The 17,806-nt window shown below is 46.6% G+C and overlaps 1 protein-coding gene across 8 annotated transcripts in view; it reads left to right on the top strand.

Annotated features, from left to right (window-relative positions):
• Nucleotides 1–11,192: 11,192 nt before the first annotated feature.
• Nucleotides 11,193–17,806, top strand: part of CX3CR1 (C-X3-C motif chemokine receptor 1) — a 32,889-nt gene continuing 26,275 nt past the window's right edge. For 5 of the 8 annotated variants that reach the window (XR_012901894.1, XR_012901893.1, XR_012901892.1 and 2 more), the window contains exon 1: nucleotides 11,193–11,345. Coding sequence is in view for 1 of the 8 variants with exons in the window: in XM_006121756.4 (XP_006121818.1) it covers nucleotides 11,320–11,345 (26 nt within the window). In the remaining 7 variants the exon portion in view is untranslated. Of the gene's footprint in view, nucleotides 11,346–12,387; nucleotides 12,696–17,806 lie in introns of all 8 variants that reach the window. The other 3 variants (XR_012901895.1, XR_012901896.1, XR_012901897.1) reach the window with 3 other exon arrangements.

Here is a 17,806-nt window from a genome sequence, read left to right as displayed (position 1 = left end):
ATGCAGGGGCTTGTCTGGTACTATTCAACATTTCCATTAGTACCTTAGACAATGGAATGAAGAGAATGCTTATAAAATGCCCATGACATTACCTGGGTGGAGTTGCTAGCACTTTGGAGGACAGGATTAGAATTCAAAATAGCTTTAATAAGTTGGAGAATTGATCTGAAATCACCAAGATGAAATACAATAAAGACAAGTGCAAAATACTATACTTGGGAAGAAAAATCAACTGTCCAGCTACAATAAAGGAAGTAACTAGCTAAGTGGTAGCCCTGCTGAAAAGGATCTATCTGGAGCTTATAGTGGATCACAACTTGAATATGAATGAATCAACAAAGTGATATGGTGGCAAAACAGGCTAATATCATTCAGGAGTGTTTTTGAGAGAGTGGAATGTAAAGCAGCAAGGAGGCATTGAAAGAGGTGAAGATAAGAATAAATAAGGAGTGCTGGAAAAGAAGAGTGTGACAAAGGCTACGTCTATACTAAGCGTTTTCTCAGCAAAAAATATGCTGAGGGACTCATTTGCATGAGTCATGATCTCATTTGCATATTTTCTGCCAATCCGTTTTTGCACAAAAACAAGCAGTGTGGATGTTTTCTTTTTGCCCAAAAAAACCCTTTTTCTGCAAGATCCTGAAGCCTCCCAAAAAAGGGAGGTTTACCAATCTTGCAGGAAAAGGGGGTTTTGTGCCCAAAATAAAAAAATGTCCACACTGCTTGTTTTTGTGCAAAAACAGATCGGCAGAAAATATGCAAATGAGATTGCGACTCATACAAATGAGTCCCTCATTAGCATATTTTTTGCCGAGAAAACTCATAGTGTAGACGTAGCCAGAATGTATATGTGCTTACACTCTATCCTGTTTTGTAACCGTCTCTGTACAACATATGCCATGTAAGGTATCATTTGAAAATTCATCATTTGCCATTCATTATTACCATGATAAAATGTTTGTGACAATATTGCATGTCATAGTTTGTTATAAGATTCTACTGTGTGGTGTTTAAAAATACATGCATCCCAACCTCAGTTTGGAACATGTCTATCCCAAACAAAGGAATGTATGCTCTGTTTAATTTGTGTTTAGCAGTAATCACTCTCGGAGCACTGCCAGTCTGCTACTCAACACAGGGTCTGCGCTCCTTGGGCTGTGTGTGCCTGGCTCTGTTGCTGCAGGACTGCTTCTCCACACAGCTTGCTCCTCTTAGCTGTCTCTCAGCTCTCTCCTTGCTCAGAGGGACCCAGAAAAATCCCAGCTCACAGGGAGGACAGGGCCTGGCCTCTCACTTTCCTCACTGGCCTGTCCAACCTGTCAATCAGGCCAAACTGGAGTGTTGGCTGCTTTCCATTGTCTCTGGGGTCTGTCAGTCTCAGGGCCCTGATTTCTCATGGACCCTTCCCCTTTTGACACTGGGAGCTGGTGAACCAAAAACTCTCACGGAGTTCTAGTTAAGGGGCTAACAGTCCCCTTACACATGCCTATTGGAAAAGTAGTCTGACAGATTAAAAGTAGTGACATATGATGGCCAGGGAATGAGGAACATGCTCGCTAAGAATTGCAGAGCTATAGTTGTTCAGTGACAAACAGCTACTGTTGTTTGATGCCAAACGGTAGCTGATCTGTCAGCTTAAGGAAGTGAAACCACAGATCACAACTAATACACAGTAAGATTTTTTTAAAACCAACCTTCCCAGACACATTGATGCATTTCAAGATTTTGGTTACAACTTAATAAACAGTAACCAACTTGGCAACAAGCTAAATAAAAGAGGGGGGAAAGGTTTATGAAGCTTTTAAAATAACTCTAAAATATCTTTGTTAAGAAAACTTTTAGTGTCCTGGATTGCTCATCTATAATTTTTCAGCATTCCCCGTGCATGCAAAATACTCAGTGCATTTTAGGTTTAATCATCTAGTAATGTAATGTTACTCATTTAACATTTTATCAATTAATCCCTTTAGTTAAATATACATTTCTTTGTTTTAAAGTTTAGTAAGTAAAGATACAGGGTTTTGGTATTGTGCTTATGTTAATGAGATTAGAAATATTGAAGGCCCTGGGCCTTCATTGTGAATTGTTTTGATTAAGGTTTAAATTACAATGCCTTTTGCTTTTTATAAACACTGCTATTTGTATACCTTTGAAGGTCTCTGTCAGAAAGACTTTTTGTGTGAATGAGAAATGTATCATCATAAAGATAAGGTGTGAAGGTCAGTGTCAGAGCCAGATGGCCAGAAAAGGAGGGGGTGACTGAAGACAGACTCATCCGTGTCTTCGTCTTTGTTTCCTGATGAGACAGTAGTGGGCACATCCACCAAACTGCTAGAGACCGATAACAGAGCCCAAAAGGGGCTACTTAGAAGGCGCATTATTCAACTCCCTGTATTCTAACTAACCCATTTGGTTTGACCTTCTGAGTCTGAAATCGGTATTCAAATCAAGGTTCTCTCACTTCTGTTTTAACTGCAAATACAATGGAAACCGGGTTGACACGCTGGCACTACCTGGCTCCTATGGTGACGCATCATAACAGGCCAAACTCTGCACTAAGTTCAACTCTGCAGTGCAACTCTGATGAAGGTTCAACACTGAATTTGCTACAGAAGGATTAAATCCCAGCATGGATTGCAAATACTCCAAATTTAGGGGGTAATCAGACAGAGGGTTTGTTTCAGCTTATTGGTCTAGTCCAGGGTTGTTGGCTTCAGGCCCATCTCTAGATTATAATAAGCAATTGTTATAATTATCATAGAATTTCTATGCTACTAGGCCAAATTCAGCCCTATGTTAAATTCACTCACTATGCTGGCACTATCCACAGGGCTAAATTCATCCAGATACATCTAAAGATATTGGCATAGAAAGTACGCTTATTAAGTTTGCAGATGATACCAAGCTGGGAGGGGTTGCAACTGCTCTGGAGGATAGAGTCATAATTCAAAATGATCTGGACAAATTGGAGAAATGGTCTGACGTAAACAGGATGAAGTTTAATAAGGACAAATGCAAAGTGCTCCACTTAGGAAGGAACAATCAGTTTCACACATACAGAATGGGAAGCGACTGTCTAGGAAGGAGTACGGCAGAAAGGTATCAAGGGGTTATAGTGGACCACAAACTGAATGTGAGTCAGCAGTGTGATGCCGTTGCAAAAAAAGCAAACATGATTCTGGGATTCATCATCAGGTGTGTTGTGAGCAAGACACGAGAAGTCATTCTTCCGCTCTACTCTGCGCTGGTTAGGCCTCAATTGGAGTAGTGTGTCCAGTTCTGGGCACCGCATTTCAAGAAAGATGTGGAAAAATTGGAGCGGGTCCAGAGAAGAGCAACGAGAATGATTAAAGGTCTAGAGAACATGACCTGTGAAGGAAGGCTGAAAGAATTGAGTTTGTTTAGTTTAGAAAAGAGAAGATTGAGGGGGGACATGATAGCAGTTTTCAGGTATCTAAAAGGGTGTCATGAGGAGTAGGGAGAAAACTTGTTCATCTTGGCCTCTAAGGATAGAACAAGAAGCAATGGGCTTAAACTGCAGCAAGGGAGGTTTAGGTTGGACATTAGAAAAAAGTTCCTAACTGTCAGGATAGTCAAACACTGGAATAAATTGCCCAGGGAGGTTGTGGAATCCCCATCTGTGGAGATATTTAAGGGTAGGTTAGATAAATGTCTATCGGGGATGGTCTAGACAGTATTTGGTCCTGCCATGAGGGCAGGGGACTGGACTTGATGACCTCTCAAGGTCCCTTCCAGTCCTAGTATTCTATGAAAGGAGGTGTCCATGTTACACAACCATCTGTGGCAATCTGCCATTAGTTCTACTCTTGCAGGAAAACGTCCCCATAGATCCAGCTCTTGACACAACAGAAGAATCAGTGGCTACGTCTACACTGGCCCCTTTTCCGGAAGGGGCATGTAAATTTCATGAGTCGTAGTAGGGAAATGCGCGGGGGATTTAAATATCCCCCGCGGCATTTAAATAAAAATGTCCGCCGCTTTTTTCCGGCTTTTAAAAAAGCCGGAAAAGAGCGTCTACACTGGCCCCGATCCTCCGGAAAAAAAGTGCCCTTTTCCGGAGGCTCTTATTCCTACTTCAAAGGAATTCCTTATTCAAAGTAGGAATAAGAGCCTCCGGAAAAGGGCGCTTTTTCCGGAGGATCGGGGCCAGTGTAGACGCTCTTTTCCGGCTTTTTTAAAAGCCGGAAAAAAGCGGCGGACATTTTTATTTAAATGCCGCGGGGGATATTTAAATCCCCCGCGCATTTCCCTACTACGACTCATGAAATTTACATGCTCCTTCCGGAAAAGGGGCCAGTGTAGACGTAGCCAGTGGGTTTGGGGCAAAGGTTATTTCAACTGATACTTTGCCATAATTATCCAAGTCAGAACCAAATACTTAGGGACAGATTCTCCTATGACTTCCACAGATGTATGCCTCTGTAGGACAGTTTGGAGCCTCCACCACAGACCACACATTTTGGGGGCCCACTGCAGCTGCCTAAACAGTCCTATGGATGGATGGTAAAGGGACATGCCCCTAAAGTGTTCAAATAACAGAGAATTTTGTGCAGGTAACAATAGAAGAGAGATTGTGAAACTGCTGGATCTTATGCCGTTTGGGACTTTATAGCAATGTATAACATTCACTGGCACAAGTTTCCTTCAGGGTCCACTTGGATCTCTTTCCTGCAATCAACTCCACTAGAGTCCCCAGACTATGCAGTAAATGGGCAATAAATAATACTTAGCACTTTCCATCTTCACCAGCAATAACATGGGTTCCGTTAGCAAGCCAGAAGTACAGACCAGTCCTTGCCCCAACCTATCACTAACCCAGGATCTCCCAGCACCGAGGCATTGCCAGATTTTGGTTGATTCTTGAGGTGACTCCTGAATTCCTGCATTCATACATTCCCTGACTGCACCTGAGCTCAGCCACTAGTGGCAGGGAAAATCAATGATTAACAGCACTTTCCAAGCCCTGCTGTTGTCCCTCTCCCCCCCAAGATGGTGCTAATACACTGTGCATTGACCCTAATATCAAGCAAAAGGACATTAGACGCAGCATGACTAAGACATACATATGAGCCCTGCCCAAAAAAGGAAGAAGGCGGCATGCTGGGACATGGTGCGCCTGGCCCATGCCGTAGTGTTATACCGCCTTTGGCAGCACCGCTGCCACAAGCATCTTCAGCAGCCACGTCAGTTCCCCATCATAGTAGCTAACCGGGTTTCTGCAGCTGTTAGTGACTGGCAATTGTGGGGAAAAAACATGGATCACCGGCTGAGTAGCAGCTGGCGTGGACTGGGCTTTGGGACCAAGATGGACCTTAAGTTCATCTGGCTCGTCTTTGTCCCCTGTGGGGAGAAGATTTACGTGGTAGCTGAGAGACTCTGTGTTTTGGGGTTCAGAACTGGAATATTCCTTGCATTTGCATTTCTTATTTTACATTTTCAAGGGCATTTCTGACTGATTCTGTGCTCTTGTTTGCTGTCAAGTTTGTTTGTGATTGTGTTGCTCGGTGCCATGCGGTTTTATCTTGGATCTAACCTTCTAATAAAGATGTGAGCAGGGGCTGAACTGCTGCTTGCTATCAGCCAACTAAAAGGAGGGGTGGGTGTGCCCGCTACAATTGTTTAGATCTGCAAGATAATTAACTGTTAACTATTGGTATGTAAATACAGCTCACACCAGGATGGGGAGAGACTATGAGTTGTGGCTATGTAAATCCCATTCAGCCAGGGCTGATGGAGGGTCAGTGTTGGAATGGTATGTGGAGAATTGTAAATAATGTGGGGCTGTTTTGGGGGTCACTAATCATGATACCCCTAAATGTGGGAACTGTAAAACATGCCACCAGTGCTTGCAGGGGAGACACCACCATCATTGTAAGAGGTCTCTGAGGAACAAGCCTCCCCCCTTCCAGAGTTGAGTGAACTGAGCTGGTTAAAGGGCTTGAGTCAGCCTGCTTCACACCTACCAGGTGTGAGCTGTAAGACTGGCCCAACTTGCCCCTTTCCCCCTTTGTTTTCAGGACAGACCTAAAGCAGACTCTCTGAGGAGTCTTTTCTTTTGCTAGTCTGGTAGAAGCTGGATTCCTTTGCCAGTCCAGCTGGTGGCTAAAAAGTTGAAGTCACTGAGAGCTGAAATCACTGGTTTGGCTGAGAGCCAGAATCACTGCAGCCAGCCAAGTGGCAGCGGCCAGCAGAGTGGCTGGTGGGAATCACTGGCCCACGGTGTGGCCAGTAGGAGTGGCAGCAAGTGAGGACCGGCAACCAGCGCGTGGCACAGAGCAGCAGCAGGCGAGGAGCAGCGGCGGGCAACCAGTGGAGTATCCGGTGGCATGGGACGAGACAGCTGATGGAGCATGGAGGAGTGTCATAAGTTGCTCCCTGTCTATCCCCCCATCCCTCATTTCTACCCAGGTTGGGAGGTGAAACCCTGCAGGTGAACTTTGGGACTCTGGGTGGCACAGACCAGGGACAGAGACATTTGGGGTGTCAGACTCTTCAGACTTCAGGCGATTCTTGGCGGGGGGGGGCAGGGCTTAGCTCATGTATGGGTTATGAACTCTGTCTGTGGTGTTTTCCCCAAGTTAATGCCATATGACTTCTCTGTCTCATTAAATGTTTCTTTCCTACACTCAGACTCAGTGCTTGCGAGTGGGGAAGCATTGCCTCTCAGAGGCACCCAGGGGTGCGTGAATTTCCCAGATTACTGGGTGGGGGCTCGAGCCGGTTCTGTGTGAGATGGACCCCAAGATATTGAACCCAGCCCTGGTTACTGCCAGGCCTACGCGGCAGAAGGGTTACCAACACAATCGCCAAACAATACTGTGGTGAAATGAAAAGCCACAAGAGGTTTGCTCACTTGCTTTTCTACAAATATTGCAAAAGCAAAATGAGCACCTTCAAAAGAAACACCTTCCAGCACACAACATCTCATTTCCTGAGCATCCACACATGCATGAGTTCACAGAAGGCAACTGTTGAGCTTATCTGTGACCTTAAATGCCCTTTTTCAATGACTGTCAATGTCTGCTTGTGCTTTGACTTACAGAGAGTTTCACTCACGCAGCAAAACTGCATCAGACTGTTGCTGAGTCGATAGTTTGCATAAGAGAAATAAGGCTCCAGTTCAATCACAGGCCACTGACCTTCGTGCAGGGACTAGTGGAACAAAAATAGTCTCTCTTACACAGGTCAGCTCAGAGGAGCAAAGCCCCTGAACATTAGGGTCACAGAGCATAGGATAGTTTAAGGCTACAGCTGGTAGGAGTCCCTCAGCAAGAGTCAGTTACAAAGGGTAGGGGTAGGCTTAGGGCTTTGTGGCTTAGGGTTGGAGTTAAAGAAGGTGGGATGCTCTAGGGTGGGATCCCAGCCTGCCGTTAGGATCAGGGCTAATCTGGGATAGCGTTAGGTTAGGGACTATAGAGCTCCAGGCTAAGCACCTCTACTCACTTCACCTGTAAAAGGAGAAATCAAATGAGACATGGGAGAAGAAGAAACACATGCAAGAAAAGGAGCCCGAGCTCTCCCGAACAAATTCATTCCTGAGTGATGTGTGCACAGAGATGTCTACACTTTGAACTGGAGGGGTCATTGCTAGTTTGGTAGCATTGGCAGTGCATAGTGGACGCTGGAGGCCAAATCTCAAACCACTGGAGGGGGGAAGTGGCAGTGTTGGGATCCCTGGAAACATCTCCTTCCCCATTATGGCCCTGGGGCTGGAGGAACCCTCGCTACCCATCATGGCCCCAAAACTTCAGCTGGGGCTCAGATCTTTTTCCAGTGCCAGTGCTGCAGCTGGGAGGTGGGGTGTGAGGATATGCAGGAGAAGGGGAGGAACTGGGGAGACTGGCTCAGAATTCTAGCTAGAACTAGTTTGGGGCATTTGAATTTTTTTTTTTTAACATGAACTGAGTGAAATGACAAAATCTCAACACTTTCCATTCCAGTAGAAAGTACAATTCTTTGTATCAGCCTTCACAAATAAAAAACATCTCTCTATTTCACACGCACACAGTCACAAACTTCAGAAGCAAAAGCCCCTTCCTCATGCACATACACAGATATGAAAAACTGCCCATTAAAAGGACAATTGAAGATGGAGCCACATGTCAATGATAGTAGCTTGGCTGTTTGATGCTTTATTGGAAGGACAACACTGAGATATCACAATCAGGGCCACGATATAAAACCGAGTTAGAACAGAAGGCTCTGTGTTAGGCACGAGTCTCTGTAAGGCTGAAAGAGATAACCCAATGTTTGTGTGACCTCTATGACAATTTCCTGCATTATTTTTAGCATCCATTGTTTTAACTGAAACGTTTTCATGATTGTGTCCTGCTCCATGGTGGAGGACTACCCGTCAGCTTTCCAGGAACTAAAAAGAGTGGATGGCAATTAAGGAAAATCAACCAGGTTGTAATTGACTCCCCCTCCAGAGAGAAAGGCTCTAACCTGGGGCAGGATCAGACTTGATTCTCCAGAGACCAATGGACACAGAAAGATATTTTTTCATCCACAGCCTGAATTTAAAATGGCATAGGGTCTTTGGTCTCATACAGCAAACAGAAAGGAACTTCTGCCTAGTGGGGGAGGGAAGCAGTGTTTAGGGAAGCATGGAGAGATTGATATCTACCAGAGCCCTTGAGAAGATGACGGGGGTCAGGAATGATCTGTGGTAAGCTTGTTAGCTTGTGCACAGCAGGCTTTTTATTGTTTTAATAGGTTATGTTTGTGATGCTTTTACCTTAAAAATAAATGTGCTTGCTTAAAAAGAGCTGGGAGGGCACTTACACCATTCACAGCCTTCCAAGAAAAAGCCAAGCAGAGACATTGCCTGTGTAGACTACCTGTCTTGCTGGGGAACTCAGTGTAATCAGGGAACTGTGCAGCCTGGATATACCCTGGTCAGGAGGGAGAAAGATGTGGGTGTTTGTCCAAGAGAGGTGATGACTGGAGACCTGGAAGCTTGAGAGTGGGTGGCTTTGCTGGACCAGGGACAAGGAACACAGGTGCAGTTATGATGTTTTGAAGTTATGATGTTTTGAAGTTTCCTCAGGAAGTCGGTGGTATCGCGGAGGTAAACAAATTAACACTAACACCCGACCAGGAACTTTCTATCTGCTACCCAAAATACACAAACCTGGTAAGCCTGGATGGCCCATCATCATCTCAAGCATTGGCACACTCACCACAGGATTATCTGGCTATATCGACTCCCTCCTCAGACCCTATGCTACCAGCACTCATAGCTACCTCCGTGACACCACTGACTTCCTGAGGAAACTTCAAAGCATCAGTAATCTTCCTGAAAATACCATCCTGGCCACTATGGACATAGAAGCTTTTTACACCAACATTCTACATGAAGACAGATTGCACCTGATTACAGAGCTCTGCGACTTTGTCCTCATCCACAACTACTTCCAATTCGGAAACAATTTCTATCTCCAAGTCAGCGGCACAGCCATGGGCACTCGCATGGCACCACAATGCGCCAACATCTTTATGGCTGACCTTGAACAACGTTTCCTCAGCTCTCACCCCCTAACACCCTTATTTTACTTACGCTACATCAATGACATCTTCATCATATGGACCCATGGAAAAGACATTCTTGAAGAATTCCACAAGGATTTCAACAACTTCCACCCCACCATCAACCTCAGCCTGGACCAGTCCACAGGAGAAATCCACTTCCTGGATACTACAGTACAGTTAAATAATGGACAAATTTCCACCACCCTATATCAGAAACCCACCGACCGCTACACTTACCTTCATGCCTCCAGCTTCCATCCCAGACCCATTTCTCAGTCTATAGAAACTGGCGAATTCATCACTGGAGCCAACAACATAAGCTACCAAATCAAAAGGTCATTTGACTATACATCCAGTAATTTGATCTATGCCAGCAAATGCCAGCAGTGCCCCACTGCTATGTATATTGGACAAACTGGATAGTCTCTGCGGGAAAGAATCAATGGACACAAATCAGATATACATAAAAGAAACATACAGAAACCTATTGGGGAACATTTCAATCTTCCGAATCAATCTTTAAAAGATCTGTAGGTAGCTGTCTTGTTACAAACCAGTTCTACATGCCAGATCCACAGGGAAGCATTGGAATTAGAGTTCATCCACAAATTCAACTCACGTGCTAATGGACTCAGTCGTGATGAAAGTTGTTTGAGACACTATCAACTTAACATCCATTAAAGCTCCTCTTTCTGTGGACTCCCATGTCAGGAAGGACACTATCTATTGACTTTGATTCTTATCTGCTTTGTTTTAACTACCCAATCTTCAGATACTTACTGATTCCCTCTGCTCTCTGTCTCCCACCCCCCTTTCTTTTTCTTCCCTCCCCTTCCCCTCTCCTATTTATTTTGGGTGTTCACATCCTAAACTCATAACTCCGGACATCTGAAGAAGTGGGCTGTGCCCACGAAAGCTCATGATACCATTTACATGTTTTGTTAGTGTATAAAGTGCTACCAGACCATTTGTTGTTGTTGTTTTTTTCAATTGTAGGCAGGAGCCAGTGTGGGCAGGGAGCAAGCTTTTAAGTCAGCTCCCTGCATGCACCAGCTCCCACAGAGCCATCTGTTCCCCCACCCACCATGTAACCACTGAAATTTTCCAGTGGTTACACAATTAAACACCCCTAATTTCCAGTCTTCATCCAGATAAAATTTACTACCTTCCTTTTTCTTCTAGGCCTTTCCTCCCTATCTCCCTGCACCTCTCTGGTGACCAACAGTTTTTCCTTTGCAGCTGAGTTCACAGAGGCCCTAATATTTAAAGTAACACGTAAGTGGGGTAGAAAGAGCCATGTTGGCTCTTTTTAAGACAGATTTTCTCTCTTATTTAAAACTATCTTCAGTCACATTTCTCTTCAGAAGCTTCCCTTCTCCCTGCGAGCATCCAGATAGGGAGCTGGAGCAGCAGAGCATTTTAAGGCATTCAGCATTATAGGACACAAGGTGGCAGAGTCTGAGAGCATCCAGTGTCCAGCATGAACCTACCATGTCAGCATTATTAGCACCATGCTCTAACCAGCTGAGCTAGCCAGCTACCATGGGTTACACCCCACAACACAACATCCTCCATACATCATTATTTCACCCTACAACCAGGGACAGACGTGAGCAGACGTTGCTGACGTTGCTATGTGGGAGTAAATAAATAGCCTAAGAACGGTCTGCATTTCAACCCAGGAAATGTTATTTCCCCTATTGAGTGGCAGCTGGTTGTATTCTATATCCCACACGAGGACAGCAGAAGAAACAGCAATATTTACTCATGGTCTCATTTATCCAAGGAACTCTGTAAGTACCATCCTCCTAGTATCTGAGTGACATTTAAGATGCTTAAAGGTTACAGTTGAATGGGTAACAGCCATAAAGCTAGAAAAAGGAAAGTTTAGATTAGTCATTATGGGAGTGGAGGGAGGAAATCTTGCTGTGCAGAATAATTTGCCATGAGAACTAATCAAGCACCACCACCAGAAATCTTTAAGGATGGATTGAAATATTCATGGATTTAGTGTATATGACCATCAGGCACTACAGCAAAGGGACAGAACCTATCTACCTTATAATATGACAGTCTGCAAGGGTTTTGTTTTTATTTTAATTTATATTCAAGATTTCACAAAGAATAAAGCCCATGGTGACAGGGTAGATTACTGTCCAATAAGATCCAAAACCAAAACCAATGCCTATGCAAGTCCCTTTAATACAGAGAAGATGGCAAAGAGGAGAAAGGAAACAAGTAAACATAGTGCAGAAAGATGATCTTACGGTAAAGACACCGAGCAAAAGATCTGATTCCTGGTGTTGCCACAGACTCTACATAGGACCCATGGCAAATTGCTTCATCTGTCTAGGACTCAGCTCCCCTTCTGTAAAACTGGATTCATTAATACATACAGGCAGGCTGCCCTCACAGGGGGCTGTGGAGATACATGTCTTTATGTTTGTGACATGCTGCTCTAATACAGCGATGTAGTTCAAACAGGTACCTGTAATGAGATAGCTGCATCTCCAGAAAGATGAGCAGGTGCTTCCACATATATTCCAGTGCAACAACCCATCAGTGGGAGTAGCACACCCTGTGGGGAGTGAATTGGTTAAGCTACAACCAAAGAGAAATATAGTCGCTATCTACAAATGGATGAAGAATGTTATTAAATTGTCAAGGAGGAAAAGGTGTTGTTTTAAGAAGAGTTAAGGCTTAATACTGGGTGGGTTGGAATGGCCCTTACTGAAAGTTTGGCTAGACAGTTCTGGAGAAAATAGGCTGCAGTGTACTGCACTAGCAGGCAGATGAGGTAGCTGATTTAACAAGTCTTTCATCTCTAATTTTAAGGATGGTTAAGGACACTGAGGCAAATCTCTGTTGCTATGAAAGGTGCCATGGAATCTTTAATATTCATGCAGAGCAGCCATTACCAGCCTGGCTTTCACAAGTGCTGAGCAGCACGGGTCCTGTTTTATCTGACAAGAACTGAGGATGTTGCTCACCTTTGCCGGTCAGGGTACTAATACCAATACATTTCCAGCCCGTCAGGCCAGTGCAATCTGAACAAACTCTGTCTTCAACAGAACACAGAAAAGAAATCTGAATGATTAGAGAGGAGGGACGGCCCTGTAGAAAGAACTACCGGCAGAGTACAGGTAAGGAAAAACTGGGTGGGGGGAGGAACTGAGTCAGTATCAGTCTATTCATCTTAAAGATAGTCAAGGAATCATCTAGCACAATGGTCACCAATCAGTGGATCGGGATCTACCGGTAGGTCTTGGAGCCTCTGACAGGTGATCCTGACTGGTTTGGCCAAGAGACTATCAAGTGCAGCGCTTCAGCTGCCCCTCCTCACTACTGCTGTGCATCTCCTGCCCTTTGCCTTGGAGCTGCCTCCCCCCACTTCCAGGAGCCTCCTGCTAGTTGTGCAGGGCAGGGGAAAGGAAGGAGCTGATAACAAAGTGCCCCATCTCCCAGCCTGTATCCTATTTTCACAGAGTAAGGCGGGGGGCACTACAGGGCTTGGGATGGAGGGAGTTTTCTGGCTGCCTTTGGGAGTGGTGCCGGGCCAGGGCAGGGGTGAGCCTGCCTTAGCCCCCCCTGCACCACCTCCCAGGAGACACCTGAGGTGAGCAGTGCCCAGGCAGAGCTCACATCCTGAAACCTTACCCCAGTCATGAACCCCCTCCTGCACCCCAAGCCTCTGCCCTACCCCCGAGCACCCTGGACCAAAACTCCCTTACAGAGCCTGCACCTAGAATCCTCTCCAGCACCACAACTGCCTGCCCCAAGCTCAGCTCAGAGCCCCTCTCAAATTCCAAATCCCTTAACCCAAGACCAGAGCCTGGCCCCCAGCCCGCTGCCCCTGCCTGGTGAAAGTGAGGGAGGATGGGGGAGGGAGGAAGAGAGGATGGAGTGAGCAGGGGCAGGGGGTGTTTGAGGTAGATTTTGAATTGTACTTAAATTGTGGAAGTGAGCTCATGCTTAAAAAGGTTGGAGACCACTGGTCTAGCAAACCTCTTTACCACAGAAAATTAATTTCTAAAAAATAGGAACTTCAGGGGGGAACTCAGCAGATGAGAGGAAACAAATGTAGCAGGGGCACAACCAGAAATTTCCTAAAGAAGCAGGCCCAGCATTTTCCCTCTGCTGCTCCCCCACCCTGTCCTGAGCGCTCTCACACTGCCTCTGCACCCAGTCTGCAGTCTCAGTCCGCACCCAGCTCTACACCCTCCCCACCTACTGACCTTGACCCAGCACCACGCTCTTTTCCCCACATTGCTCTGCACCCAGCTCTGAGCTCTCCCTCACCCTGCACCTCACCCCACAGTCTCTCCATCCCACAGCCAGTCCCTAGCTCTGGCCCAGAGAGGCAATCAGACTGAAGAACACCATCGCAACCAGGGACCAAGCAGTTCTGGGAGCCTTCTGTGTCCCTGTTTCCTCAGAAAACGCTAAAAGCCCAGATCCAACCCTTCTACCCATCTGGGGTTTCCCAAGGCCCCTGATCTGCTTCTCCATAAGGACTGGGGTGCCCAGTGGTCCAGAGAAATTAGCAAAGATGTACAGGGGGCAGCATAAGCACAAGCTAACAATGCCCCTCAAATCTAGTCTGGTTACCCCCTGTCATCCCAGGAGTGAAGGGGCTCTGCTGTTACGACTCCCAAGTTTGGTAAGGGGCCAAGGAGACACCTAGGCCCTCAGGACCCCCCCCCCCCCCCCCCCCCACCATCAAACCCTTGGAATGTAGTTCACATTTCCAAAAAAGAACAGAAGCACGAGCCTAGCAATTCTCATCCTGTCAGGCCAACCGCAAAACTCCAGCCACCTTGATGGAATTATCAAGCATTCAATGGAAGCTAGGTGCAGAGGTGCTTGTAAAAACCCCACCAAGGGCCTGTCTGCAGCTTTATGCACCAGTGCAGCATTTGCAGTGTAGCCCTGCCCTAAATTACTTTTGAAAATGGGACTTTGACATCTAACACACTTGAAACACTCATAGGCAATGGGAGAAGGTAGGGCTAGAGGAGGTAAAACCCCAGCCACACACCTCCTCCAGCTCTGCCCCCTAGCACTACAGGAAGGGAGGAGGAGGTATGATGACCCCAGCCTCCCTGGCCCTAGAGCACAGGTAGGGCGGGTGCAGGGAGCAGCAACACTCTCCCTCAGTACGCTTACAGTAGGCATTCTGGGGGTAAAGTATGAGCTGAACATACCCACCGAGCATACCCACCACCCATGGAAGCATTTCTGAAAGTTTTAGCCCACGTCTCTGCCTTTGGACAGTAAAGCGCCTTGTAAAAGAGCAGGATACATTTTAGAAAAAAGAAATTCACCACACATCTAGGGTATGTCTACACTACAAAGTTAGTTCGAACTAACAGATGTTAGTTCGAACTAACTTTCATAGGCGCTACACTAGCGCTCCGTTAGTTCGAACTTAATTCGAACTAACGGAGCGCTTAGTTCGAACTAGGTAATCCTCATTCCACGAGGATTAAGCCTAGTTCGAACTTACTAGTTCGAATTAAGGGCTGTGTAGACCCTTAATTTGAACTAGTGGGAGGCTAGCCCTCCCCAGGTTTCCCTGGTGGCCACTCTGGCCAACACCAGGGAAACTCTATTGCCCCCCTCCCAGCCCCGGACCCCTTAAAGGGGCACGGGCTGGCTACGGTGCCCATGCCAGGTGCAAGCCTGCCAGCACCCAGCCAGCAGACCCTGCACCTGGCACGGCTTGAGCCAGCCATCCGATGCCCCCCAGCCCTCCCCCTTTTCCCGGGACCAGGCTGGCAGCTCCTGGGAGCTTGCCCGGGACCGCAAGAGGCGGGCACCCGCCTGAGCTAGTGCGGACATCGTGGACCTCGTCCCCATCTCCGCACTAGGCACAGGAAAGTGGCCGGCTAGGGCAGGAGAGCTGCCAGCCTGGCCACCCAGGAGCAGGTGTGCATGAAAATCAAGGTGGTCCACTGAGACCCCCGACCCTGAGCCCTGAGCTTACAATGGCCGTCCTGGGTCAGACCAAAGGTCCATCTAGCCCAGTAGCCTGTCTGCCGACAGCAGCCAACCCTAGGGTCCCTGGAGGAGATGGACCAAAGATAGTGACCAAGCCATTTGTCTCGTGCCATCCCTCTCCAGCCTTCCACAAACCTTGGCCAGGGACACCACTCCTACCCCCTGGCTAATAGCACTCCATGGACCCAACCTCCATGACTTGATCTCACTTCCCTTTAAACTCTGTTCTAGTTGTAGCCTTCACAGCCTCCTGCAGCAAGGAGTTCCAAGGTTGACTCTTTGCTTTGTGAAGAAGAACTTTCTGTTACTAGTTTGAAGCCTGCTACCCATTCCTTTCCTTTGGTGTCCTCTAGTCCTTCTTTATGGGAACTAATGACGAACTTTTCTGTATGCACCCTCTCCACCCAACTCCTGCTTTTAGAGACCTCTATCCTGTCCCCCCTCCATCTCCTCTTTTCTAAGCTGAAAAGTCCCAATCTCTTTAGCCTCTCTTCATATGGGACCTGTTCCCAACTCCTGATCATTGTAGTTGCCCTCCCCTCTCCCACCCTCTCTCTTCCCCTCTCCCACCTCCTTTTCCCAGTCTCCCCCAGTTTTTTCAATAAAGACAGATTCCATTTTTGAACACAATTGTCCTTTATTTTGTACATCAAGAAAAGGGGCTAGGGAAGGGTAAGTGGAAGGAGGTGAGGGAGGAATGGGGTACGAGCCCCCGATGGGGAGGACTGGGCTGGCTCTGCGGGCTTCTGGGGGTGGAAGCTCTCCTGCAGCCCCCCAATTGCTCCCTCTTCCCAGATGGCAGCCTGCGGCAAGTGCAGCCGGGCTGATGACCGAGTGGTGTGATGTGCCCAGTGTGGGTACTCCGGGCACTCCAAGCCAGGACTGCTTTGCAAGCGGGGCACCCCTGAGAACTGTCTGTCCGGGGTGGGGGTCGGGACCCTTTAAGTGCAGCCCTCAGCTAGCCTGAGACAGCATCTCCATGCTCTAAGTCCTCCTCTGATGCCCTGCCGGCACTGCTTCCGGCCATCCTTAACCCCGGTTCAGGGTCCACTTAATGTGGACATGCTAGTTCGAATTAGCAAAACGCTAATTCGAACTAGTTTTTAGTTCTAGACGCGTTAGGTCGAATTAGCTTAGTTTGAATTAACTAATTTGAACTAAGTTAGTTCGAATTAGCGCTGTAGTGTAGACGTACCCCTAGAGAGCTAAGACACCACAAAGAGCAGGCAGCAGGGGTTATAAAGAACTAAACTACCTGGGCTTAAAAACGGGCAGATTTTGAAATGACATCAGTTACAGAGTTTCTTATACACACTGCTATCACCTGGCAAAACCCCAGATAACTGTACGTGTGCTGTGCTTAGCATCTTAGACCCTGATCCTATAAGCAGCCGCACCTGCACACTCATCTGACCTATCACAGAGTCCTACTTATTACAATGAGCCTGTCACCAGGCTTCGGAACACAACTTTCATGGAGTTGGAGGTGCCGACAGGCTTGGGACTTTATTCAAGGGTTAGATTTGAACAACTTGGTACAGGGCACAGGGTCTCCCTATGTTTGTACACCGGCAAAATCTGGTCCAGATGCTGTCCACAGGCCTTGGACACTGCTATAATAGAAGTAGTTAAAAGCCTCCTATTTATTTTAAAACTTAACTCTCAAACCAGTAACATGCCATAGAGGAGAGCAAAGGAGGCAACAAAACACAAACCAAAATAAAATCACCCACCCCCAGAAAGATCACTGTCCATCAAAACTCTTGGCTGCCTTTTTGTTAAAATGACAAAACAAATAGCTGAGGCTAAGGCAGTTGCTGCAGTATAGCTGGATTTAATAAAGCCATTTGATGGAGTCCTTTAATGAAATCTTAGCTGTAGAGTTTGTTCAGATTGCACTGGCCTGATGGGCTGGAAATGTATTGGTATTAGTACCCTGACCGGAAAAGGTGAGCAACATCCTCAGTTCTTGTCAGATAAAACAGGAACTGTGCTGCTCAGCACTTGTGAAAGCCAGGCTGGTAATGGCTGCTCTGCATGAATATTAAAGATTCCATGGCACCTTTCATAGCAACAGAGTTTTGCCTCAGTGTCCTTAACCATAATTTCCCTTATCACAGAATCATAGAATTGTAGGACTGCAAGGGACCTCAGGAGGATATATACTCCAGTCCCACGCACTCATGGCAGGATTATTTTTAGCTACATCATCCCTGACAGATGTTTGTCTAACAAACCTGCTCTTAAAAATCTC

This window comes from Pelodiscus sinensis, chromosome 2 (genome assembly GCF_049634645.1).
Source record: "Pelodiscus sinensis isolate JC-2024 chromosome 2, ASM4963464v1, whole genome shotgun sequence".
Lineage (NCBI taxonomy): Eukaryota > Metazoa > Chordata > Testudines > Trionychidae > Pelodiscus > Pelodiscus sinensis.
Note: the sequence above shows the minus strand (reverse complement) of the source record. Positions and strands in the feature narration are given on the sequence as shown.